The 26,526-nt window shown below is 44.0% G+C and overlaps 1 protein-coding gene across 1 annotated transcript in view; it reads right to left on the bottom strand.

Annotated features, from left to right (window-relative positions):
• Positions 1 to 75: 75 nt before the first annotated feature.
• Positions 76 to 26,526, bottom strand: part of LOC129860342 (rhomboid-related protein 1-like) — an 84,811-nt gene continuing 58,360 nt past the window's right edge. Inside the window, exons 6-8 of the mRNA XM_055930666.1 lie at positions 17,319 to 17,419; positions 9,982 to 10,042; positions 76 to 6,067 (exon numbers count right to left, since the gene is read on the bottom strand). Of these exons, the coding sequence (XP_055786641.1) occupies positions 5,796 to 6,067; positions 9,982 to 10,042; positions 17,319 to 17,419 (434 nt within the window). The 3' untranslated portion in view covers positions 76 to 5,795. The remainder of the gene's footprint in view (positions 6,068 to 9,981; positions 10,043 to 17,318; positions 17,420 to 26,526) is intronic.

Raw genomic sequence — 26,526 nt, 5'->3', positions numbered from 1 at the left:
GTAGTGCCCAGTGCCCACTAGATGATATGTACAATGACAAGGAGGCTAGTAATATAGCAGTGGGAAGATGAGACATTTCCACAGTATGTTTCTTTATTCGTATTGTTCCGAACTTAAAGCAAGTACAATGAACAGTACAAAATAAAACATACATATATACAATATAAAAGGGTTCAATTCAGAACATTTAAAAAGTACAATACATCATTAAATAATTAATGAGGAATTTAATATAAACTATCCATATTTACATACATTTTGTGACCCAGAGAAAAATAGCCTCTCTATTCATTTTTTTTTTTTTTGTAAACGCTGTTTTGGTACAACCTCTGGTCTGGATTTGGAGACTTAACCTCCTAAGCTTGGCAACATTTTTATCAATGCAAGAGAACAGCCAGTGAAAACTACCACAGCAGCACACATATGACCATAAACCAAACTGCCTCAGTTATCCATAACTACAGTACCATATGCTGCATTCAAAACCTCCATATACTGGTATTCTAATGGTCTAGAGATAGATGAAAACAACTTGGATAACTATTCAGCACTGGTGATTGTTGTATGTTGGTCAAACCATGTGTGGATTCCACTGCGCTCAAATTATTTAATACTAGAAGTTGATACTGAAAAAGTAATACGCTGGTTTGCTTGCTTTGATTTTTATTTAAAATAACAGTTTATCTGTCTAATGAGCTACAGTAGCCTGCCTCATACAGTACAGCATTAAAGTACCCCATGTTCAAGTAGTACACTACTGACACTGGGAGAAGGCAACCTGCTTGTTCACAAGCATCAGCTTAGAGCAGGTACTGCATATTGATATAATTAAGGTTGGTTGATCTACATATCCATACTATATAAAGATCAGATCAGTGACGCAGTGCAGTGACCCTCATAACCTGATGCCTTTAATCACACACGAACGCAAAAGCCAAGCCCCCTCTCCCATTGCTAAGTTTAGGATGTAGACGCACTAGTTGTAACAAGGCATTATCCATAAGAGCACAACAAATTGGGGTAAGGAGGTAATACCAATGAAAGCATAAAGAACAAAATGGCACTATAACATATTGGCACGATGACATCTCAGTTGACCACATTACGACAAGTGCAAAAAAGCTCACTGATGTCAAAACACAAGAGTCTGGAGTATCTAATAACAGTATAAATCTCAAATATGCTTGCTACAAAAGTTATGTTGCATTTAGACATGAACACAGAAAGGATGAACAGAGAAAGTGGTTTGAGAACAACCCCATAGAATGATGTCAACTATGGGGTTGATGCATCCAAGGAAAATGTAGGGCACATGGCAAGGTGGTATGTTGGTCCCACTTTTTGTTTTAACCAATGATTTATATATACACACTAGAGAAGATTTAGAATTCCATTCATTCTTATTGAGGACTGCTTTTCTGAGAAATGCCAAAATGGCCGACCAGTGGCTTCAAAGCCTGTCATTGGCCAATACATACATTAGCATCAGCAATCAAGGGTTTATATATATATCATTAGTTTTAACAGTGACGTCCTTTAATGGTGATGTGGTTCAATAACGATCCTTCCTTCCTTCAAAATGTTAGGCTATTCATGGACACTGACACATACACTACATAACCAAAAGTATGTGGACACCTGCTTGTTGAACATCTCATTCTAAATCATGGGCATGAATATGGAGTTGGTCTCCTCTTTGCTATAATAACAGCCTCCACTCTTCTGGGAAGGCTTTCCACGAGATGTTGGAACATTGCTGCGGGGACTTGCTTCCATTCAGCCACAAGAGCTTTAGTGAGGTCGGGCACGGAGGTTGGGCGATTAGGCCTGGCTCACAGTCAGTGTTCCAATTCATCCCAAAGGTATTTGATGGGGTTGAGGTCAGGGCTCTGTGCAGGCCAGTCAAGTTCTTCCACACCGATCTACACCAACCATTTCTGTATGGAAGATGTCCCTTCACTGGAACTAAGGAGCCTAGCCCGAACCATAAAAAACAGCCCCAGACCATTATTCCCCCTCTGCCAAGCTTTACAGTTGACACTATGTATTGGGGCAGGTAGCTTTCTCCTGGCATCTGCCAAACCCAGATTCGTCCGTCAGACTGCCAGATGGTGAAGCCTGATTCATCATTCCAGAGAACACGTTTCCACTGCTCCAGAGTCCAATGGCGGCGAGCTTTACACCACTCCAGCCGACACTTTGCATTGCACATGGTGATTTTAGGCTTGTGTACGGCTGCTCTGCCATAGAAACCCATTTCATGAAGCTCCCGACCAACAGTTCTTGTGCTGATGTTGCTTCCAGAGGCAGTTTGGAACTCTGTAGTGAGTGTTGCAACCGAGGACAAGCGATTTTTAAGCACTACGCACTTCAGCACATGGCGGCCCCATTTCGTGAGCTTTTGTGTCCTACCATTTCACGGCTGAGCCGTTGTTTCTCCTAGATGTTTCCACTTCACAATAACAGCACTGACAGTTGACCAGGGCAGCTCTAGCAGGGCAGAAATTTGAGGAACTGACTTGTTGGAAAGGTGGCATCCTATGACGGTGCCACGTTGAAAGTCACTGAGCCTTTCAGTAAGGCCATTCTACTGCCAATGTTTGTCTATGGAGATTGTATAGCTGTGTGTTCAATTTTATACACCTGTCATCAATGGGTGTGGCTGAAATAGCTGAATCCACTAATTTGAAGGGGTGTCCGCATAGCTTTGTTTATATAGTGAATGTGAAGGGGGAGGGGCGTGGTCAGTAGACCACTCACTAAAGAGGTGGTGATGGGGTTCTAATCAATAGAGCATCATTTATATAATGGATCACATGGTATGGTTGGCTGGCCCCTATCCTGCTCATCCTATTCTTCACCAGGCCCCCCTATGTCGATGAAAACAAATATGTCACATGAAAGACAGCAATTAAATCAACATCATGCAGCCTTTCACATCTACTTAAAGAAAAATAGATCATGTTTACAGCGGTGGAGCCCCGGGTCCTGGTAGAACAGAGCCCCACGTAACAGCCATACATAATTTCTGACGCCCGAGGCATTGTGATGGGTATAAGACAAGATATGAAGGCACACACAGTTGCTTTGACCCCAATGGTGTTTTATGAGTGGTGCCATCTCCAATCCTCCTCCTCTGTTCCCCCTCTCCCGCCATCGCTCACAGACACACATTGGCACCATCTAAAGCATTGGAGACACACATTGGCACCATCTAAACATATGTCAGCCTGTAGATGACACTTGCTCCTTCATCACAGCATTTATGCCTCTCCCCCCAGATCCTCGGATGTCTGGACAAAGCAGAGACATCTCAGCCAAAAGGAGAGTGGGATTGGATTGGCTTTTGTAGAAGACGTGTTGTTAGTACTGCCGTGTTTGGATGCAGCCCAAGGTGAAGTAATTTGGCTTACAGACGGGTAATAGACTACTCCCGTCGACTTCTCTGCCTGTTTAATTAAGATATATGCACTTCTTAATTCCTCCGACGGCTGTCTCATACGCCATGGTGAAAAGAAAGAAAAAATAAACATGTCTATGAATACAGAATTGGAGACTTATTTGAGACTGATCACACATTCGTGCAAGAACAACCGGTTGACAAATAACTTAACGGAGACCTGGGTGTGTTTTTAAGGGTGGGGAAATGGAAGCTTGTACCTTGTACTTCAGCTTTTATCATCCCCTTTAGTCGTTTAGTTTTCATTTTCGGGAAGGTTCCTACTCCTATTAACAGTTTTACCAATACTTAGTTTCTAGCCCTTATGTAGGCCCCTTTGCATTTTCTGTGTTAATGTCCGATGGATTCTATAGTTTACGAGTATCATCTGTCAGTGACAATCATGTATGCTGAGGATTATGTCTGAGACCAACTGTCAACATTGGAAACTAAAACTTCTCTAAAGCAGTCAGAAGAAACCTTTCACATGAATTAACTTACAAACTGAAAAAAAAGATTAAGATCAAGTTAAGAAAATGCTTGGTTCAGACAATGAGCTAATTTGGGGCATGTTCCTCTATCCAAAATGTGTCATTAACCCAAAAAGACTAGTCAGGCATCACCACACTGGGGTGATTTGGAATCTGTCAATCATACTAACAGTAATGCTGTGTCTGAATATTCTATCGGTCAACCAAGTTGTTAAGATGTGTTTAACAACAAATATTTCATGTTTAACAGTCCAGCATTTCTCAAGCATGTTCTTGCACAAAGAGTTTGGCTTTGTCATCCTGTCTTTCATTTACCACATAACATATTAAATATTTGATCAGCTTTGACCTTAATAATGACGACTACACGGCAGAAACATTCACCAAAGCATATACCAGAAATCAGGCACTGACTGTTTTTACTCATCCTTTGTTTTCCATGTCTATGTTGAATTGGTTCTTCTATGGCTTATTCTTTAGAGCACTCAGATTTATAAAGACGAGTGTAACTTGCGTCATTGGTGTTCATTCGTCATAGTAACCAGGGATTTCTGCTCGCTGACTATTTTCAGAGGATCAAAGCTGTATTGTAAGAGTAATCATAAGAACAATCATAGCATTAAGTCTGCACCGTTAAATATACTCTTAAATTATGAACATATAATATCCACATCCACTATCAAAGGAAAAACAGAAATAAATTATTAACACTTTTTTTGATGCTTACATTCCTTTACAAAAGTGTACAGTCCCTAAGAATGAGACACTGAGGTATAGACTGGGCCTTGACAGACCGACCCCAAAGCCCGCTGGGACAGAGGTCAGAGGTCAGGCGATGATAACATGTCCGTTGCCCTCCCCAGTTCAGTGTGTTAGAGTGAGAATTGACAGAGGCCAGTGTGTGCATCTCTCTCTTTGCGTTCCCATACCGACTTACAGCATCAGGCAGTGGTTGTTCTTGGAGATGGCAACACAGAAGGGTGAGGGCTGGTGTGTCCAGGGTACACAGGGCAAGCGTTTTAGTTACGACCTTATAGCATTAGCTAGATGAGATGCTGGTGCTTAGCAGGTTAGCATATGGTACTGGTAGAGATTATGCTAACCTGCTGAAGCATTTAGGTTGGGTGGAAAAGGAGAGTGACAATGGCTACTAGGGACATGAGCACCACGGTGGTGACGGTGAGGAGAAAGGATGTCACAGTTTCAGCATTTAATTTTTTCCCCCTCTCCCCTCTTGTCTTTCCCACCTCTATACTTCCTAGCTGCATGCCTTGTTACATGTAATATCTATTCCTGTGAATTCCTATTATTATTCCACAGTGTAGATCTTGTGTTTAGGTGCATGTTGCGCAATAGAACACTGGTTCCCTACTGCCTCATGGCTTTAAAAGGGGCAGTGAGGGATACTGACAGAACACACACCTGTCCAGTAAGAAGCACCTAGAGGGTCATGAACCCACTCTGAACACAGGAGAACTGAAGTTGCATGGGTATTAATCAAAATGCTGACTGACAGTCTCCACCTTGAGGTGGGTAAAGCTTCAACACAAAAGACAAAAGGGATTCCCTTTTTACATAGCTGCTCCACAATGAGGATATGAAGAGAGTTACACAGGTTTCACCTGCATATGTTGCTACCAAATTCCCTCCCACCACAAAACAGATATAATTTTTTGATGATATGGGTACATGGAAAGAATAATTCCTGCCCTGTACAGTTTTAAATGAAAAAACATATTGTGTTTTGAATGGTGTTGTTGGGAGGTTGGCTGAGGGAACAGGAAAAGGATATGGTAAAGTGGATGGATCTTGACATATGGCAATGAGAGGGACAATGTAATGGAGTGGGAGGGAGCTTCTTGGTGTCAGGGAGCGGGCGGGAGCTGCACCCCTAGCAGCTCGTAGGCGAAGATGTTCCAGAAGATGGCAAAGAGAAGGAACGTGATGAAGGAGAAGACGATGACCCACCAGGAGCACTGCTTCTGCAGGCTCTCTTCATAGCTGCGCAGGATGAGCAGGCCCATGCTGATGCCTACCACCGCCCCCGACAGGTGGGCCATGAAGCTGGGCTGGGGCCCTGAGGAGGGCAAGGGCGGGGAGAAGCGCAGCCACACTGCACGGCCCACCTCCGAACTCACTGCAATGGAAAAGAGAGGAAGTTTATCTCCTCCTCCATTAGGCTACTGAACAGTGGGACATAAGTTTCAGATTTGATATGTGAAAATGTACATTTGTGTACTAACTTTCCAGTTTTCCTTAATGCATGTAATATATTGTATTGTGTTTGTGTATTTGTGTGCTGACATCACAAAATGAATTTCCATGTAAATGGACAATACAGTATATTGTATCGTAAGTCATCAATATCAGTTGAAATGTGGGATTTGGCAGATAGATTTATGGTTTTGAGTACAGTTCAGTTGAAAGCAAAAGCCAGGGTACAGATTACATAAGAGTTACACTTCTGGCAAAGACTAGGGCTATGATAAGGCTAAGGCTATGTTAACGGATAGGGTTCTGGCTAAGGATAGGCTAGGTTGAGGTATAGAATCAGACGAGGAACAGATGGAGGGGACATATTGAACAGTAACGGAAGTCGTAGCGAATTGGCCCCCATGTGGGGAAAAGTCGCTGCCATACAGCATGAGTGTAAAGGCAGTCAATGTTGTTCTCCTCCTCAAACGAGGAGGAGCATGGATAGGACCAAGATGCGGATTGAGGGAAATAAGCCATCTTTTAATGAACAAACAGCAAACAAGACACTACAAACTACAAAACAACAAACGTGACTAACCTTCAACTGTCCTGTGAGGACACAGGAACAAACACCCACAAAACACCAGTGAAACCCTGGCTGCCTTTGTATGACTCTCAATTAGAGACAAACAATACACACCTGTCTCTAATTGAGAATCATACCAGGCCGAACACAAAACCCCACATAGAAATACAAAACATAGACAAACCCACCCAACTCACGCCCTGACCAACTAAAATGAATACAAAACAAAGGAAAACAGGTCAGGAACGTGACAGAACCCCCCCCTTAAGGTGCGAACTCCGGGCGCACCAGCACAAAGTCTAGGGGAGGGTCTGGGTGGGCGTCTGTCCACGGTGGCGGCTCTGGCGGTGGACGAGGTCCCCACCCCACCATAATCAATCCCCGCTTCTTTATCCCCCTCCCAATGACCACCCTCCCACTAACCCCACCTAAATGAAGGGGCAGCACCGGGATAAGGGGCAGCACCGGGACAAGGGGCAGCACCGGGACAAGGGGCAGCACCGGGACAAGGGGCAGCACCGGGACAAGGGGCAGCACCGGGACAAGGGGCAGCACCGGGACAAGGGGCAGCACCGGGACAAGGGGCAGCACCGGGACAAGGGGCAGCACCGGGACAAGGGGCAGCACCGGGACAAGGGGCAGCACCGGGACAAGGGGCAGCACCGAGACAAGGGGCAGCACCGGGACAAGGGGCAGCACCGGGACAAGGGGCAACACCGGGATAAGGGGCAACACCGGGATAAGGGGCAGCAGGTCCTGGCTGAGGGACTCCAGCAGGTCCTGGCTGAGGGACTCCGGCAGGTCCGGGCTGAGGGACTCCGGCAGGTCCGGGCTGAGTGGCAGCTCCGGACTGTAGGGCAGCTCCGGACTGTAGGGCAGCTCCGGACTGTAGGGCAGCTCCGGACTGTAGGGCAGCTCCGGACTGTAGGGCAGCTCCTGACTGGCGGGCGTCTCTGGCAGCTCCTGACTGGCGGGCGTCTCTGGCAGCTCCTGACTGGCGGGCGTCTCTGGCAGCTCCTGACTGGCGGGCGTCTCTGGCAGCTCCTGACTGGCGGGCGTCTCTGGCAGCTCCTGACTGGCGGGCGTCTCTGGCAGCTCCTGACTGGCGGGCGTCTCTGGCAGCTCCTGACTGGCGGGCGTCTCTGGCAGCTCCTGACTGGCGGGCGTCTCTGGCAGCTCCTGACTGGCGGGCGTCTCTGGCGGCTCCTGACTGGCGGGCGTCTCTGGCGGCTCCTGACTGACGGACGGCTCTAGCGGCTCCTGACTGACGGACGGCTCTACTGGCTCGGGACAGACGGGCGGCTCTAATGGCTCGTGGCAGACGGACGACTCAGATGGCGCTGGGCAGACAGACGGCTCAGACGGCGCTGGGCAGACAGACGGCTCAGACGGCGCTGGGCAGACAGATGGCTCAGACGGCGCTGGGCAGACAGATGGCTCAGACGGCGCTGGGCAGACAGATGGCTCAGACGGCGCTGGGCAGACGGGCCGTTCAGGCACCGCTGGGCAGACGGCAGACTCTGGCCGGCTGAGACGCACTATAGGCCTGGTGCGTGGTACCGGAACTGGAGGTACCGGGCTGAGGGCACGCACCTCAGGGCGAGTGCGGGGAACAGGAACAGGGCACACTGGACTCTCGTGGCGCACTCTAGGCCTGGTGCGTGGTACCGGAACTGGAGGTACCGGGCTGAGGGCACGCACCTCAGGGCGAGTGCGGGGAGAAGGAACAGTGCGTCCAGGGCTCTGGAGATGCACAGGAGGCTTGGTGCGTGGTGCCGGAACTGGAGGCACCGGGCTGGAGACACGCACCATAGGGAGAGTACGTGGAAGAGGAACAGGGCTCTGGAGATGCACTGGAAGCCTGGTGCGTGGTGTAGGCACTGGTGGTACTGAGCTGGGGTGGGAAGGTGGCGCCGGATATACCGGACCGTGAAGGAGGACACGTGCTCTTGAGCACCGAGCCTCCCCAACCTTACCAGGTTGAATGGACCCCGTAGCCCTGCCAGTGCGGCGAGGTGGAATAGCCCGCACTGAGCTATGCAGGCGAACCGGGGACACCACCTGTAAGGCTGGTGCCATGTACGCCGGCCCGAGGAGACGTACTGGAGGCCAGATACGTTGGGCCGGCTTCATGGCATCCGGCTCGATGCCCAACCTAGCCCTCCCAGTGCGGCAAGGTGGAATAGCCCGCACTGGGCTAAGCACGCGTACTGGGGACACCGTGCGCTTTACCGCATAACACGGTGTCTGACCAGTACGACGCCCTCTTACTCCACGGCAAGCCCGGGGAGTTGGCTCAGGTATCCAACCCGGCTTCGCCACACTCCCCTTTAGCCCCCCCCCAAGAAATTTTTGGGTGAGCCTCTCGGGCTTCCGTGCTAGCCGCGTACCCTCATACCTGCGCTCCTGGGCTGTGGCTGCCTTCCTCTCCTCCCGAGAGCGGCGATTCACACCAACCTTAGCCCAGGGTCCTTCTCCATTGAAAATTTGCTCCCAACTCCATTCCTCTTCTCTCCATTGCTTTAGTTCTTGTTCTCTCTCCTCAATCCGCTTGGTCCTGTTGTGGTGGGTGTTTCTGTACAGGCAGTCAATGTTGTTCTCCTCCTCAAACGAGGAGGAGCATGGATAGGACCAAGATGCGGATTGAGGGAAATAAGCCATCTTTTAATGAACAAACAGCAAACAAGACACTACAAACTACAAAACAACAAACGTGACTAACCTTCAACTGTCCTGTGAGGACACAGGAACAAACACCCACAAAACACCAGTGAAACCCTGGCTGCCTTTGTATGACTCTCAATTAGAGACAAACAATACACACCTGTCTCTAATTGAGAATCATACCAGGCCGAACACAAAACCCCACATAGAAATACAAAACATAGACAAACCCACCCAACTCACGCCCTGACCAACTAAAATGAATACAAAACAAAGGAAAACAGGTCAGGAACGTGACAATGAGTAATATCATCTGAACAAAATACAACATAACCAACATGCAACCCGAGGACCACTCATTCCTCCCAATTAACGACTGCACTAGAACAATATCTGAATTTTAGGAGGCCAATAACTCCCACTCAAGTCATAATTACCTCGCAATTAAATTATACTGTCAGCAGTTGTGTGGACATGAGGAAGGCTTAAAGTTAAGGGGTGTTATACGCACACCAATTATGTCTGGATGCTGCTATGACCATAACACCAATGGCTGAATACAGTGTGGCTATGGAATGGATATATAGATATAGTATGAAACTTACTGCACACCAGCGCAAGAATCATGCGGAGGAGCTTGTATGGACAACGCATGCCGGCCCAGTTCTGCAACACAGAGCGAAAGAGGCAAGTCAAACACAGTCAGTTCCAAAGACCTGCATATTTACAGCTTACACAGTATCTCCACCATCTCTGTATTTTGTGAGGGATGTGTGTAGACCACAGAGCGATCAGAAATCCATTTCAATACAGGCAGGATGAGGATACGCCTACTAGACAGAGAAATAATTATACACCTGGCTGGTCTCCATTTGGTGGTTTCACCTCGCTAACGATCTATTAATCAGGGTTAAGATACCTCAACGGAGGATGAGAACGGCCCATTGAAAAAACATGTGTTCCTCCTGGGATAAAACGAAAGCCTTTTGCCTCACAATAACGTATTTATTCCACAGGATGAAGAATTGCACCAATCACATCCCTCTTCATGTCCTCTGGGTCCTGGGAGAACCGGAGGGAGCAGCGGTGTTTTTCTCCATGCAGAGGAAGCCAGGCAGGCAGAGCTGAGCGCCTTGCAAGATTAAAGATACTAAAGAAAGTCAATAAAGCGGAGTCCTATAAACATGACTGCTCATATGATTGATATGCCTGTGGGACGGCAGGGCCTCATAAAAGTGCAATAATATCACAAAAAAGTGATGAGTGTTTTCCTTACTGAAGCAGGGTTTGTTTTACATGACTGTGCTCTCGATGGAGAGAAGTGCATCCTCCATTTTGACCGTCTCAATACCAAGCTTAGGGATTTGATTGAAGCTGCACCGCCACAGAGACAAGGGGATCATAGGGTGCTTGTGGTACAATATTCTGAAAGCTGAATATGTCAAATATATGTCAAAAGACGCCGTCCGCTCCGAAAAGAAGTGTCTGTTTTTAGACGTCTTCATTCTTACGAGCAATGCTCATCTCATTTCATCCTATTATTGTCTTTAGCTTGTCGCTCAATATTTGTATTTTTTTTTTTACACTATAGGTAAAGACAGTTCGATATTATTTCTATACGCTCTCCTTGAAAGACTTGTATTCCACTTTCATACACGAACAAACTTCCATCACTAGCTTTTAGAGTCGGAGATATCTCGGGAACGCACAGTAACTGTACTTGTGTGAGCCCTGTCGCTCAGGGAGAGGAATCTGATGAACACCACAAACGTAAAAACATGAGTGACATATACACAAACGCAGGATGATTTAAGTTAGAGAATTGCACACAAACATAATTTAATGATAATGCACGCACACACCCCCACAACAAATACAACAGTTTACTATAGAATTCTATAGTACCTACTATAGAATTCTGTAGTAAACTGTAGAATCCTATACTCCACACTGAAGTATCCCTCGATCGTATCGTGCTTACTATAGATTTTTGGAGTATACTGGAAAATCATATTCTACACACTGTAGTATCCCTCGATTGTGGGGATACTAGTGGAAGTAACACATCTAAGAAGTCATTTTGGTGGACTCTTGTTAATGTGTGTTATCTGTCAAATAAGCAAACCTAATCCTCCAAGCTTTAATAAACTTAGCTTGTTCTTTATATCTGCCTCTGTACTGTTTCCCTTTAATGGGCCTAGAACCCATGTCTAAAGTTTAGGTGTTACAATTGTAATAAACATGTTATACTTTTGCTTAGGTGTTGTCTGGTCCGTTGCATTGCTCAGAACTGTTGACCCAACTCAATAGGTGGCCTGCTACGAACATGTGTGTCTTATGTTCTGGTCGAGGTGTTCCCCTAATTAAACAGTAACTGGCGTAGTCTGGTAGTTGGGGAATTTTAGCTAACCCTAGTCAGCAGGTGTTTTTGATTTATTATTTGATTTATTAGGTGTTATAGCTGACGCTTTCCTCATCCTCAGATGAGGTGAGGAGAGAAGGATCTTCTGACCAAAATGCGGGTTCAGGGAAATATGCCATCTTTATTTATTTACAACGATGAAGATGGTAACACGAAAACAAAACAAAACACTTTCAAAATTTACAAAATAACAAAACGACGTCGACGCAACCTGAACATAAACTTACATAGACAAACGTAAACTCACGAACAGGAACGGACATCGAAACATAACGAACAGCCAAACAGCTCCAAAAGTGAATACAACGAACATAACGAAGACATCACAGGAGACAATCACCCACAAACACACAGTGATAATGCCCTACCTAAATATGACTCTTGATTAGAGGAAAATGCAAACCACCTGCCTCTAATCAAGAGCCATACCAGGCAAACCGAAACCAACATAGAAACAGGTAACATAGACTGCCCACCCAAAACACATGCCCTGACCATAAACACATAAAAAACAACATAAAACAGGTCAGGACTGTTACATTAGGATCCCCATTAGCCGACGCCAATGGCGACAGCTAGTCTTACTGGGTTCCGACACATAACAAAAAATACACCACCGTTCAAAAGTTTGGAGTCTCTTAAAAATGTCCTTGTTTTTGAAAGAAAAGCACATTTTTTGTCCATTAAAATAACATCAAATTGATCAGAAATACAGTGTAGACATTGTTAATGTTGTAAATGACTATTGTAGCTGGAAACGGCTGATTTTTGATGGAATATCTACATAGGCGTACAGAGGCCCATTATCAGCAACCATCACTCCTGTGTTCCAATGGCACGTTGTGTTAGCTAATCCAAGTTTATCATTTTAAAAGGCTAATTGATCATTAGAAAACTCTTTTGCAATTATGTTAGCACAGTTGAAAACTTTTTCTGATTAAAGAAGCAATAAAACTGGCCTTCTTTAGACAAGTTGAGTATCTGGAACATCAGCATTTTTGGGTTTGATTACAGGCTCAAAATGTCCAGAAACAAAGCACTTTCTTCTGAAACTCGTCAGTCTATTCTTGTTCTGAAAAATGAAGGCTATTCCATGTGAGAAATTGACAAGAAACTGAAGATCTCGTACAACCCTTCACAGAACAGCGCAAACTGGCACTAACCAGAATAGAAAGAGAAGTAGGAGGCCCCGATGCACAACTGAGCAAGAGTGTCTAGTCCTCAACAGGCAGCTTCATTAAATAGTACCCGCAAAACACCAGTCTCAACGCCAACAGTGAAGAGGCGACTCCGGGATGCTGGCCTTCTAGGCAGAGTTCCTCTGTCCAGTGTCTGTGTTCTTTTGTCCATCTTAGTCTTTTCTTTTTATTGGCCAGTCTCAGATATGTCTTTTTCTTTGCAACTCTGCCTAAACAGTGGGTTAACTGCCTTGTTCAGGGGCAGAACGACAGACTTTTACCTTGTCAGCTCGGGGATTCAATCTTGCAACCTTTTGGTTACACGTCCAACACTCTAACCACTAGGCCACCTGCCGCCCCTATAGTTGGCAACATCAAATTGTTTTGTGATGAATAAGCCATCTGATTCAATGAAAGATGGAGTTGAATGTCTTTCTGCCCATAATTTCATTTAAAGTACTCCAAAGTTTTTTTCCTCATATCATTGATCTTGGCTTCCTAATACAGTTTGTTCTTCTAATAGTCAAGTCCGAAAAAAGACTACAGTAAATACTGCAGAGTACTAGAGTCATGTCCGCAAAATACTAGTGAATACTAAAGTAAAGTCAACAAAGACATTACAGTGAATACTATAGTTTATATATACTACGGTCATGTCAGCAAAAAACACTACAGTAAATACTAATGTATACTACAGTCATGTCAGCAGTGCTTGACTTGGGATGAAAGAAGTCAGTCCATTAGACTACGTTCACCGAAATTCACAAATTACATTATGCTATAGAGACATCTGATTATCCACTTAAGGGTTCATACACATTTTCCATGAATGTAGCCTACATGAAAAAGTAGCATTATTGACACTAGAAGGCTGCTGTTTCTGATCCCATGTAGGCTTACCATCTCCTGCCGCTGTGCCCTTGATCAAGGCACTTAACCCCCCACAAAGTAGAACTGCACAGTTAGTCACATGTTGTCAACATGTGGTCAATCCTCCATCTGGAGAGCTCCTGGGTGTGCAGGCTTAGCTTTTGATCCAGCCCTGAAACACCCAAGACTGCTTATCAAAGTCCTGTTGAGCAGCTGATGTTTAGGCTACAATTTGGTTAGACCAGGGCTTGAACAAAAGCTTGTACACCCAGTAGCATCCTGGAGGGTGGTTGCCACCGTTGATATAAAATATTGCGACATAAGAGTATTTGGTTTTCTTTGTAAAATTATTCCCTCATTCAATGAATCAGGGATCAAATGAATAAGGTTGACTACTTCAAAGCAAGGTACACTACATTGCCAAAAGTATGTGGACACCTTCTTGTCTAACATCTCACTACAAAATCATAGGCATTAATATGCAGTTGATGCAGTTGGTCCCCCCTTTGCTGCTATAACAGCCTCCACCCTTCTGGGAAGGCTTTCCAATAGATGTTGGAACATTGCATTTAGGCTCCCGAGTGGCGCAGCGGTCTAAGTGCAAGAGGCATCACTACAGACCCTGGATCGATCCCGGGCTGTATCACAACCGGCCGTGATCGGGGGTCCCATAGGGCAGTGCACAATTTGCCCAGTGTCGTCCTGGTTAGGGTTTGGCCGGTGTAGGCTGTCATTGTAAATAAGAATTTGTTCTTAACTGACTTGCCAAGTTAAATAAAGTTTTAATTAATTAATTAAATTAAAATTGCTGCGAGGACTTGCTTCCATTCAGCCACAAGAGCATTAGTGAGATCGGGCACTGATGTTGGGCGATTAGGCCTTCCAATTAATCCCAAAGATGTTCGATGGGGTTGAGGTCAGGGCTCTGTGCAGACCAGTCAAGTTCTTCCACACTGATCTCGACAAACCATTTCTGTATGGACCTCGCTTTGTGCATTGGGGCATTGTCGTGCTGAAACAGGAAAGGGCCTTTCCCAAACTGTTGCCACAAAGTTGGAAGCACAGAATCATCTAGAATGTAATTGTATGCTGTAGCGTTAAGATTTCCCTTCACTGGAACTAAGGGGCCTAGCCTGAACCAGGAAAAACAGCCCCAGACCATTATTCCTCCTCCACCAAACTTTACAGTTGGCACTATGCACTGGGGCAGGTAGCATTCCCCCGGCATCTGCCAAACCCAGATTCGTCTGTCGGACTGGCAGATGGTGAAGCGTGATTCATCACTCCAGAGAACCTGTTTCCACTTAGCTATTTAGTTAGTCTGTTGTCTGTCAGTATTTAATACCTGCTGCTGAAATGTCGCATTCTCTCTCCTCTGGCAATGGCACCTCGCACGGACGCACGCACGCACACACACACACACACACAGACAGACCTACAGGTCAACCTGATAAGGCCTGATATGTTGATTTGTAAGTGATTGTTAATCTTTCAAAGTGTGCCTTCATGAATTATATTAACAAAAATTATGAAGCTAATTTCCATGACCTTACAAACCCTCATTTCACAACTTTGAACAGTGCATTATGCACATTCGTTTTGGTGCATTTTCAATCGAACAGCCTACGATCACGCAGATTTACAGACTAGCGGCAAATAAACTTGAACAAAGCGGAATCAGGAAATGAATGCCCACTCTCCATTGCTAGTCAATGCAGATCCCGCCTTCATTCTGCTTTGAGCAACGTTTTTTGCCTCCGTGTGTGAATCTGGGCCAGTGATAGGGTACTTTATAGTGGAGCTGGAATGCCGGTAAGGCGCTCGGGACAGTTCTGGCCCAAGTCAAGCACTGCCTGTCCGCAAAAACTCTACAGTGAATTCTGTAGTATACTACAGTCATGTCCGCAAAAACACTACAGTGAATACTATAGTTCAGTCCGCAAAAGCATTACAGTGAACACTATAGTATATAAATATAGCAATAGCTCCAGTTAACTATAGTATTTTTATTTATTTTTTTACATATGGGGCACACATCCACAACGCGGTGAATAAAATTGAAAGTTTTTCTCACTATCTTTGGATGAGTAGATGAAAAAAGTTTCCTATAAAATATAAGAGCAACATACATAAAAACTAAATGCTGGGGAGGTGCATATTTCTTGTTCAGTCTGAACTTTAACGAAGAGGCATTCGGACGATTTAACAGGAAATTACCTAGATCATTTTGATGGCCTTGACAGCAGTGAGTCAAAACCTCAGTTTAATCGTCTCATCCACATAACCAATGATACAAGCCTTCAGACAGACAGGTGAGGTCCACTGGAGTAAAAAGACTTCCACCCCCTGAGACACAAACGAGTCAAAACTCACCCAAACATTTTGAAAACATCAGAAAAAACAACAAAAATCAAGAGTACAAGACGTAATAATGAGTCAACCAGTGTGTGACCAGTGGGTTAGTTTGCCGGGAACAGGGACCAAAGTTTAAATTTGCTCTGTGGCTGTTGATGCCTTTTGAGTTTGTTGGCATGTCTTTTGCCCGTAGTAAAGGCCTACTCTACTTAGGAGGGATTCATCATCTCTTACACAGCCTTGAGTCCTCTGACAGAATGTGATGAGACATCACACATTCAGACCCACTGATCCTGACTTTCACACACACACAAACACTGTGATCACACATTTTATGTTTTCTGTTGCAGGGACATTTGGCAGACCAGTCATCCAGAGAGTAGTGAGGAACAGATTTACTTTAATATTCCCATATGCATCGGATTTGGCTCTGAATAGAGAGGAAATAAGGATACTTGACAAAGGAAAACAATGAATAACAGTTTAAGGGTGGAATAAAAACATCCTTTGTTGGAAAAATAGTGGAGAGTAGCTAAGGTCTATTCAAGTCAAGTCAATAGTCTATGCACGCACCCACTGCAGAGGGCCTTTCTGACAAGCTGTGATCATGGGGGTTCTGGAATATTAAATGGCGCTTATCCAAAAAAGCACTTCTTAGTCAGTTGTAAAAAGTCCTTATCTCATCATATTGATAGGGACCACAGGAGGCTGCTGATGGGAAGCACAGTGCATTATTATGGCTGAAACGGCGCAAACGGAATGGCATCAAATACATGGAAACCATGTGGTTGATACCATTCCACTCATTCCACTCCAGCTATTACTGCGAGCCCGTGCTCCCCAATTAAGGTGCCATCAACCTCCTGTGATAGGTACCCACTCTCTATCTGCACTCGAGGGCATGGAACACTTAGGAAAACTCATCGGTTCTATTGAAGATCCCACTCACACCTGCAGAGCTTCAGGATGACGGCAAGCACAGCAGTCTATCTAAACACATAACAAAACAGGAGGGTGTTGTGTGGAGGAGCTCTCTCCAAGGGGATGGCTCTGACATTTTGTCTCCCTTGATACTGTTGTCAAGCGTAACAATGGAGGCAATAATGACGGCAGTTACCATGACGACGTTGGCCAGATGCGCCGAGCACAGAGCATAGACCCCACCGGAGCCCCCCACCACTGGAGCACGCATGTCTGTGATGGACACCGTCAAGGAACCTGAAGAGAGAGAGATGGAGAGAGAAAGAGGGGAGGGAGAGAAGGAGACAGAGCAAGATGGCAGGAGAGAGAGAAGACGTTCAGCAAGAGAGAAAGCATGAGTGAAAGAGGAACATGTTGGGGGAGGGAGAGAAAAAAAAAAGAGAGGGTTAGGTTACTCATCAAACAGCAGTTTCAGTCACCTTTCTTCCAACATCCCCCAGAACACAAAATAACACATCCCGTCTGTCTGTCTGGCATGAGTCGACTTGCCCTCTTTACACCCACATACTTTGGTTTTCTTTTCTGAGCTGCTGAACATGCTTACATTGTAGTGCAGGTCCCAGCACCACCACGAGGCCCATAAAATAGAACAGTCATGTTAAACAGAACAGACCATAGTCATAAAATGTCATTTTATATACTTAGACACATATTAAACTCATGGGCAGCTACAAAAACCACACTCTACACACTACACAGGGCCCATAAGAGGGATTCTTTATGATGTCGTCGTGCTATAATGCCATGATACTATGAAGTCCTCTTGATCCCATGCAGAATGTACTGAAACTTTGAGCATTGGCTTTTGAAACATTCGCTGTCACAAATGACTGAAAGTGTTACAGAAATAAGCAGAGTAGAATTGAATTAGATTTGTAATTTCTGTAGGATGCCAAAGAAAACTGTCAATGAATGCCCAACACCAATGAATGACCTTATACAACATGTAATATGACAACAAAAGCCTAGTTTGACTACTCTGGAAGATAAATGTAATTGGGTTCCCAAAATAGACATGCTACTCGGACCAGTCAGCTGGATGATTTCATCAATTCCATATAAGACTGTCTGTATTCATGAGAAAAGTCTAATCAGAAATGTGCATAGCATGGCTATGGGCCAAATCCTCTGCAAGACTGAACTTAAAACAATTGGTTAATTTAAGGTGGATCAGACTCTGGCAAACTAAATTATGGGGCAAACAGCTTGTTGAAGTATCTCTACAGTTTAACTATATTTATATGTAATTATATGGGTAGCAGGTACTGTCTAGTTGTGCAGGAAACAAATTGTCACAGCACTTACAGCAGGAATTTTCATGAAAACCTCCCTTCACTCTAATTATTGTCTCAAATTACGCAGTGAAACTTAGGTGCTTTGTCGCAAATGTGTTTTCAAGTCGGAAACTGTGCAAGCCATAAAGATATAGCAATCATTCTACAACGTGTCACAATGTTGTTCTACTGACCCGCCAATGCAATCACCATGTAAATATAGTTTTAGTGATACTCGCTATGAAGTAGAAAATAATCTTAAGCAGTAAATTACAGTGGCAGTTGCTCACAAGGACACCATCAGCCATCGTTAAGTATGCAAATGAGCAGATAACAGAAATGAAAAAGGGCTGATTAAACAAAAGTTACTTTTTTAATTACAGCAGGGGTGTGCTGGCATTCTGATCTCAGATCTATAATACATGTTCCGTTGGTATTCTGTGTGTGCCCGCAGAGAGACCACAGAGAGTTATAACAGCTCCTTAAAGAGCGCCCTGTCAAGCCTATGGTGGTGATCATCATCTGATGACAGATGGCAATCGGAGTGCGTTTCCTGAGTCATTTATCCCCCCCCGACACTCACACGTCCATTTTTACATAGATTTATGGAAGATACAACGCTTGATAAAGTGCGTGCAGCAGCTCAAGACTTGTACAGATCCATGGTGCCTCATTTTTAGTGGTTCCAAGAAATTGCAATTACACACGGAGTGGCATATGTGATCTCTGATCTCTTTAAAGTCAAGAAAAAACAGAATTGGAGCAACTTTCACACAGACTAAGTTGACTAGATTTTTTAAATGAAATTCTGGGGGGAAAAAATTGGGCTGCGGGAAAATTCTAATACACATTTTTGCTTTTGTCCTTTCAGTGTTACAGTGTTATTAATTATTATACAGAAATGGATTCCCCCTCCACATTTTTCTTAGCCTACATTTAATAATTTCCGAATCCCCCAAGTTTGTAACCTATGCTGAAACAGTTTCTGGCAGTGGTTCATGTTGTGGTTACAATGTATTAAAGATTAAACGTTCTCATAAAAGGATCGCAGCTTCAAACGAGTTTGGAACAGGGATAGACAACATTTGTACATGTACAGTGCAATATGAAAGTATTCAGACCCCTTGACTTTTTCAACATAGAGCCTTATTCTAAAATGGATTCAAATATTTTTCCTCACCTCAATCTACAAGCAATACCCCATAATGACAAAGGATTTTTTTTTTTTTTTTAATAACTGAAATATCATATTTACATACAGTGGGGCAAAAAAGTATTTAGTCAGCCACCAATTGTGCAAGTTCTCCCACTTAAAAAGATGAGAGAGGCCTGTAATTTTCATCATAGGTACACTTCAACTATGACAGACAAAATGAGAAAAAAAAATCCAGAAAATCACATTGTAGGATTTTTTATGAATTTATTTGCAAATTAGGGTGGAAAATAAGTATTTGGTCACCTACAAACAAGCAAGATTTCTGGCTCTCACAGACCTGTAACTTCTTCTTTAAGAGGCTCCTCTGTCCTCCACTCGTTACCTGTATTAATGGCACCTGTTTGAACTTGTTATCAGTATAAAAGACACCTGTCCACAACCTCAAACAGTCACACTCCAAACTCCACTATGGCCAAGACCAAAGAGCTGTCAAAGGACACCAGAAACAAAATTGTAGACCTGCACCAGGCTGGGAAGACTGAATCTGCAATAGGTAAGCAGCTTGGTTTGAAGAAATCAACTGTGGGAGCAATTATTAGGAAATGGAAGACATACAAGATCACTGATAATCTCCCTCGATCTGGGGCTCCACGCAAGATCTCGTGTGGCTCAGTTGGTAGAGCATGGCGCTTGCAACGCCAGGGTTGTGGGTTCATTCCCCACGGGGGGACCAGGATGAATATGTATGAACTTTCCAATTTGTAAGTCGCTCTGGATAAGAGCGTCTGCTAAATGACTTAAATGTAAATGTAAATGTAAATCTCACCCCGCGGGGTCAAAATTATCACAAGAACGGTGAGCAAAAATCCCAGAACCACACGGGGGGACCTAGTGAATGACCTGCAGAGAGCTGGGACCAAAGTAACAAAGCCTACCATCAGTAACACACTACGCCGCCAGGGACTCAAATCCTGCAGTGTCAGACGTGTCCCCCTGCTTAAGCCAGTACATGTCCAGGCCCGTCTGAAGTTTGCTAGAGAGCATTTGGATGATCCAGAAGAAGATTGGGAGAATGTCATATGGTCAGATGAAACCAAAATATAACTTTTTGGTAAAAACTCAACTCGTCGTGTTTGGAGTACAAAGAATGCTGAGTTGCATCCAAAGAACACCATACCTACTGTGAGGTATGGGGGTGGAAACATCATGCTTTGGGGCTGTTTTTCTGCAAAGGGACCAGGACGACTGATCCGTGTAAAGGAAAGAATGAATGGGGCCATGTATCGTGAGATTTTGAGTGAAAACCTCCTTCCATCAGCAAGGGCATTGAAGATGAAACGTGGCTGGGTCTTTCAGCATGACAATGATCCCAAACACACCGCCCGGGCAACGAAGGAGTGGCTTCGTAAGAAGCATTTCAAGGTCCTGGAGTGGCCTAGTCAGTCTCCAGATCTCAAACACATAGAAAATCTTTGGCGGGAGTTGAAAGTCCGTGTTGCCCAGCAACAGCCCCAAAACATCACTGCTCTAGAGGAGATCTGTATGGAGGAATGGGCCAAAATACCAGCAACAGTGTGTGAACCTTGTGAAGACTTACAGAAAACGTTTGACCTCTGTCATTGCCAACAAAGGGTATATAACAAAGTATTGAGATAAACTTTTGTTATAGACCAAATACTTATTTTCCACCATAATTTGCAAATAAATTCATAAAAAATCCTACAATGTGATTTTCTGGAAAAAAAATTCTCATTTTATCTGTCATAGTTGAAGTGTACCTATGATGAAAATTACAGGCCTCTCTCATCTTTTTAAGTGGGAGAACTTGCACAATTGGTGGCTGACTAAATACTTTTTTGCCCCACTAAGTATTCAGAGCCTTTACGCAGTACTTTATGGAAGCACCTTTGGCATCAATTACAGCCTCAAGTCTTCTTGGGTATGATGCTACAATCTTGGCACACCTGTATTTGGGGAGTTTCTCCCATTCTTCTCTGCAGATCCTCTCAAGCTCTGTCGGGTTGGATGGGGAGCGTTGCTGCACAGCTATTTTAAGGTTTCTCCAGAGATGTTCGATCGGGTTCAAGTCCGGGCACTGGATGGGCCACTCAAGGACATTCAGAGACTTGTCCCGAAGCCACTCCTTCGTTGTCTTTGCTGTGTGCTTAGGGTCGTTGTCCTGTTGGAAGTCAGTAGAACCGACTTCCCAGTCTGAGGTTCTGAGCGCTCTGGAGCAGGTTTTCATCAAGGATCGCTGTACTTTTCTCCTTTCATCTTTCCCTTGATCCTGACTAGTATCCCAGTCCCTGACGCTGAAAAACATCCCCACAGCATGATGCTGCCACCACCCTGCTTTACCGTAGAGATGGTGCCAGGTTTCCTCCAGACGTGACGCTTTGCATTCAGGCCAAAGAGTTCTAGCTTGGTTTCATCAGACCAGATAATCTTGTTTCTTTTGGTCTGAGAGTCCAAGCAGGCTGTCATGTGCCTTTACTGAGGAGTGGCTTCCGTCTGGCCACTCTACCATATAGGCCTGATTGGTGGAGTGCTGCAGAGATGGTTGTCCTTTTGGAAGGTTCTCCCATCTCCAAAGAGGAACTCTGTCAGAGTGACCATCGGCTTCTTGGTCACCTCCCTAACCAAGGCACTTCTTCAATTACTCAGTTGGCCAGGCGGCCAGCTCTAGGAAGAGCCTTGGTGGTTCCAAACTTCTTCCATTTAAGAATGATGGAGGCCACTGTGTTCTTGGGGACCTTCAATGCTACATAATTTTTTTGGTACCCTTCCCCAGATCTGTGCCTCGACACAATCCTGTAATCGGAGCTCTATGGACAATTCCTTCAACCTCATGGCTTCGTTTTTTGCACTGTCAACTGTGGGACCATATATAGATAGGTATGTGCCTTTCCAAATCATGTCCAATCAATTTAAAATTACCACAGGTGTAGAAACATCTCAATTATGATCAATGGAAACAGGATGCACCTCAGCTCAATTTCGAGTATCATAGCAAATGGTCTGAATACTTATATAAATAAGTTATTTGTTTTACATTTTTTATACATTTGCAAACATTTCTAAAAACCTGTTTTCGCTTTGTCATTATGGGGTCTTGTGTGTAGATGAGGATGAGATTTTTAAAAATCCATTTTAGAATAAGGCTGTAATGGAAAAAAATTTGGAAAAAGTCAGAGGGTCTGAATACTTTCCAAATGCACTGTAAATCCGTTTGACTATTGAAATATCAGCTGCGATTTAACTTCAGAGTTACTTTTTTCTTTCTGATTGCTAAAGCAGGGACATTTCCGGGGAAGGCTCCCCAATAAAAATCGGGGCCTGTCCACGGAAATCGGGGACGTAGGTCACCCTAACACAGAATACTCTCAGATGTTTTTAGGTCTTTCTCAAAGCCTAAAAACATTAAGTCAAAGTGGTTCAATTATAACTCCAATACAGCATTTATTGAATGTGGAGATCTCTCCATAGACGGCCCCCCCACTTTTTCAAGTTGAGACTAGCTGGAAGTGAAGCTTTGATGTTTATTTGAACTGCAAAAGTGAATTCACAGAACAAACGCATGAGTTTCCATGAAACACAGCACAGAGAGCAGTCTTCACGTTGTACTGCAGCTAAACTGGCATGCTGTCATAACATAATAGTGTTTATAGCGGCCAGAGCAGCCACAACGCCATGGTTACATCCCAGTAAGCAGCCACCTGATACTAGTCGCTGGCGGGACACTCCATCTGTAGTTAAGTGGGGGGAGCAGGGAGAAAGGGGAAGCAAAGGAGTCCGTGGGGATGACAGAAGTGTTTCACACGGCTCCCTCTTCCTGCTAGCACAGCTCTGGTTAAAAGGCTTCGGATATGAATATTAACGAGACGCCACCTCCACAACCACAGGCTCTTTAGAAGGGTTGCCAGAAGAAAGCCCTTAATGACCCCAAGACACAGACGCAAGCGCTTGGAGTTTGCCAAACGTCATTTAAATTATGATTGGAAGAAGGTACTGTGGTCAGATGAGACCAAAATGTAACATTTTGGTCAGATACAGCATCAGCATGTTTGGCGTCGAAACAGAGATGCATACAAGGAGAGGCATCTCATACCCACGGTGAAATATGGTGGTGGGTCAGTGAGGTTTTGGGGCTGTTTTATTTCCAGAGGTCCAGGGGCACTGGTTAAGATTGATGGCATGATGAATTCCACCAAGTATCAGGCAATTTTGGCTGACAATCTGGTTGCCTCTGCCGGAAGGCTGGGACTTGGCCATTTTTGGACTTTCCAACAAGACAATGACCCAAAACATACCTCAAGATCCACACAGAAATGGTTCTGTGACAACAAAATCAATGTTCTGCCATGGCCATCTCAGTTGCCGGACCTCAATCCAATCGAAAACCTGTGGGTTGAGTTGAAGAGGGCAGTTGATAAGCGCAAACCCAAGAATGTGAAGGATCTTGAAAGGATCTGCATAGAGGAATGGTCCAAAATCCCTCCAAATGTGTTCCTTAACCTTGTCAAACATTACAGGAAAAGACTCCATGCTGTTATCCTTGCCAGAGGTGGTGGCACTAAGTACTAAATGAGGAGTGCCAATAATTATGAAACCTTGATTTTGGTGAAATGTATTTTGAATTAATAATTGTATGATTTGGGTGGGTTCCATTGAAACATTAATAAAGTACAGTATTTCTCACATCTTGGTATTTTGAGTTTATCTCCATAATTATATTGTTAATATTGTTTTATGTATTGTTTGTGCATTGCCAGTCAGGGGTGCCAGTAATTTTGGAGCCCACTGTATATACACTCAGGGTCACATTTACAGTGGCTATAATCCTCTTGTGGGAGAACTGAACTGTCTCTGGTTCTGCCTGTCAAACTAAACCAAGCAGCACAGCAGTGATGTTAGCAGATTATGTCCCTAAGCAATGGCTAGCCATGCACATTTGAGTTATCATGGATAAGGTTCTGATGTGGGAAGGGGACACTGATCCAAGACCCGTGCTGAATGCCAAAGGCTACATTTCCCTTGAGTCACTCGTGGCTCAACTGGCAGCTACAGAAGAGAACAAAAGATGACACAATAAAAATCATTTTACTCTTAAGAGGGGAGAAAAACATAGGAAATCTAGCTGCCTCTGCATCCACCTCAGTGCTTTCGGAGCAAACATGCGTAGTGTTTTCAAAAGAATAGCTGCCATATTGAGTAGTTCTATAGCACAACAGGTTTCGTATTGTTGTCTCGTTACACATTTGAGGTGATTCTGGACAGATCATTTGGCTAACAGATGTAGGATTTTCAACCCCTTTTGTTACATGTGGTTAGGACAGACAAGGACACCAATGGACTGATTGACCCAGAGCACTGACATGCACTGAGCAGCATTTCCTGATTGGTGAGTCAATAAGTGAATCAGGAAGGGACTCTGCAAGGACAATTAGTGGTGATTTATTCATGTGATTCACACACACTTCATGAGACAGTGCTCAGTGCTTCCATTCCTTTTAGGTTGATAGTCCACTGTGAAAGGAAGGATGGGCTTTTTATTTTGCCAGCGTTCTCAAGTCACAGAAAAGAGATGACCGTGTCTGATATCTGATCCCACATAATTTGCCGTTACCCAGACTGCATATTTTTTTGATAATCCTACATTGTGTCTACTTCTGAGAAATTACACTAGTTGCATACAATAAATTAATACCAACAGTTCAAATGTACTTTGCCTCAGCTTTAAACCAAATTCAGGTGCTTTAAACCAAACTCAGAGGTCTGAAAGTCTACCTTTGAGAGCTCTTTTCAATAGAGGCTATTTCAATCATATTAGAGAATTGCTAAGTTTGAGTTCTTCTTGCCCTATTTGTACATGCCCATCTAGCACATTTGGATCATTGTAAGTTGTGTGAACGTACGTTTTTGGTTTCCCATTGGTTCTGGGAAAGAAACCATACATTTCCTGACTGGTAAAACTGAACAAACGTTTTTATACGGAGCTAGCATGCCATGTTTTTTTTTAAACTCATACAAAGCTGTTCATATCAGTCTATTCAATGTATTCAAATAGACCTAATTTAGAAAGGAAACAAGCACTCATTAAGATCAGGTGTGCACAATTAGTGGGCTAACACACCTGAACACACTTGACAAGATAGGATAGAGAGAGTTTTGTTAACACTGTTTTTAATAACATTCTTAAAACATTCTTTAAATGTTACACATGGTTTTTTTCTGGAAAGTTCTTAATGTTCTGAAAATGGAATGTATGTTTTAAAATAATATTGTTAGAATGTTCTCTGAACGTTATTAAAGTTGTAGTTTTTATTCATCCGCGCTGCCCTCAAACCAAGGCACTGTTTTTATTTATAGGCTGTTCCAACTTGTCAATTTCAAATGATTTTATAACAAGTTTTTATTTTCTAAAGAACAGTTTGAATTGCGGTGTGTTCAGCCTCCTCATTAATTCACATAAAAGTAGGACCTTTTTACATTTGCGGACAATTTTTTTTTGGGGGGGGGGGGGGGGGATTTCTGATCCGGACAAAATTCCCCAAGCACTTCCCAATTGTTTATGCAGTTCAAGTCTGCAGACATTTGCGCATCTCCCGTCAGAACAAGATCTGCACACACGTGCTCACATTTTCCATCTGGTGCCCACATCGCAGTCATTGTTGTTTTCAATTCTAAAAATAACTTTGGAAATGTGTGCATTTCTATCAAGTAAGTGCCTTATTACGTTATAATAGATTATGTATGTCATGTTATGTTGTTTCTACTGTAGTTCACTGTATGTATGGAGCATAATATATTTGTGTATATTCCTTATAACCGCGGACACGCGAGGTAACGTTACTAATTTCATAACCTTTATGGTGTGTTATTCAATCGTGCTTATGTAGCTAGAACATTCTATT

Source organism: Salvelinus fontinalis, chromosome 8, assembly GCF_029448725.1.
Source record: "Salvelinus fontinalis isolate EN_2023a chromosome 8, ASM2944872v1, whole genome shotgun sequence".
NCBI classification, from domain to species: domain Eukaryota; kingdom Metazoa; phylum Chordata; class Actinopteri; order Salmoniformes; family Salmonidae; genus Salvelinus; species Salvelinus fontinalis.
Note: the sequence above shows the minus strand (reverse complement) of the source record. Positions and strands in the feature narration are given on the sequence as shown.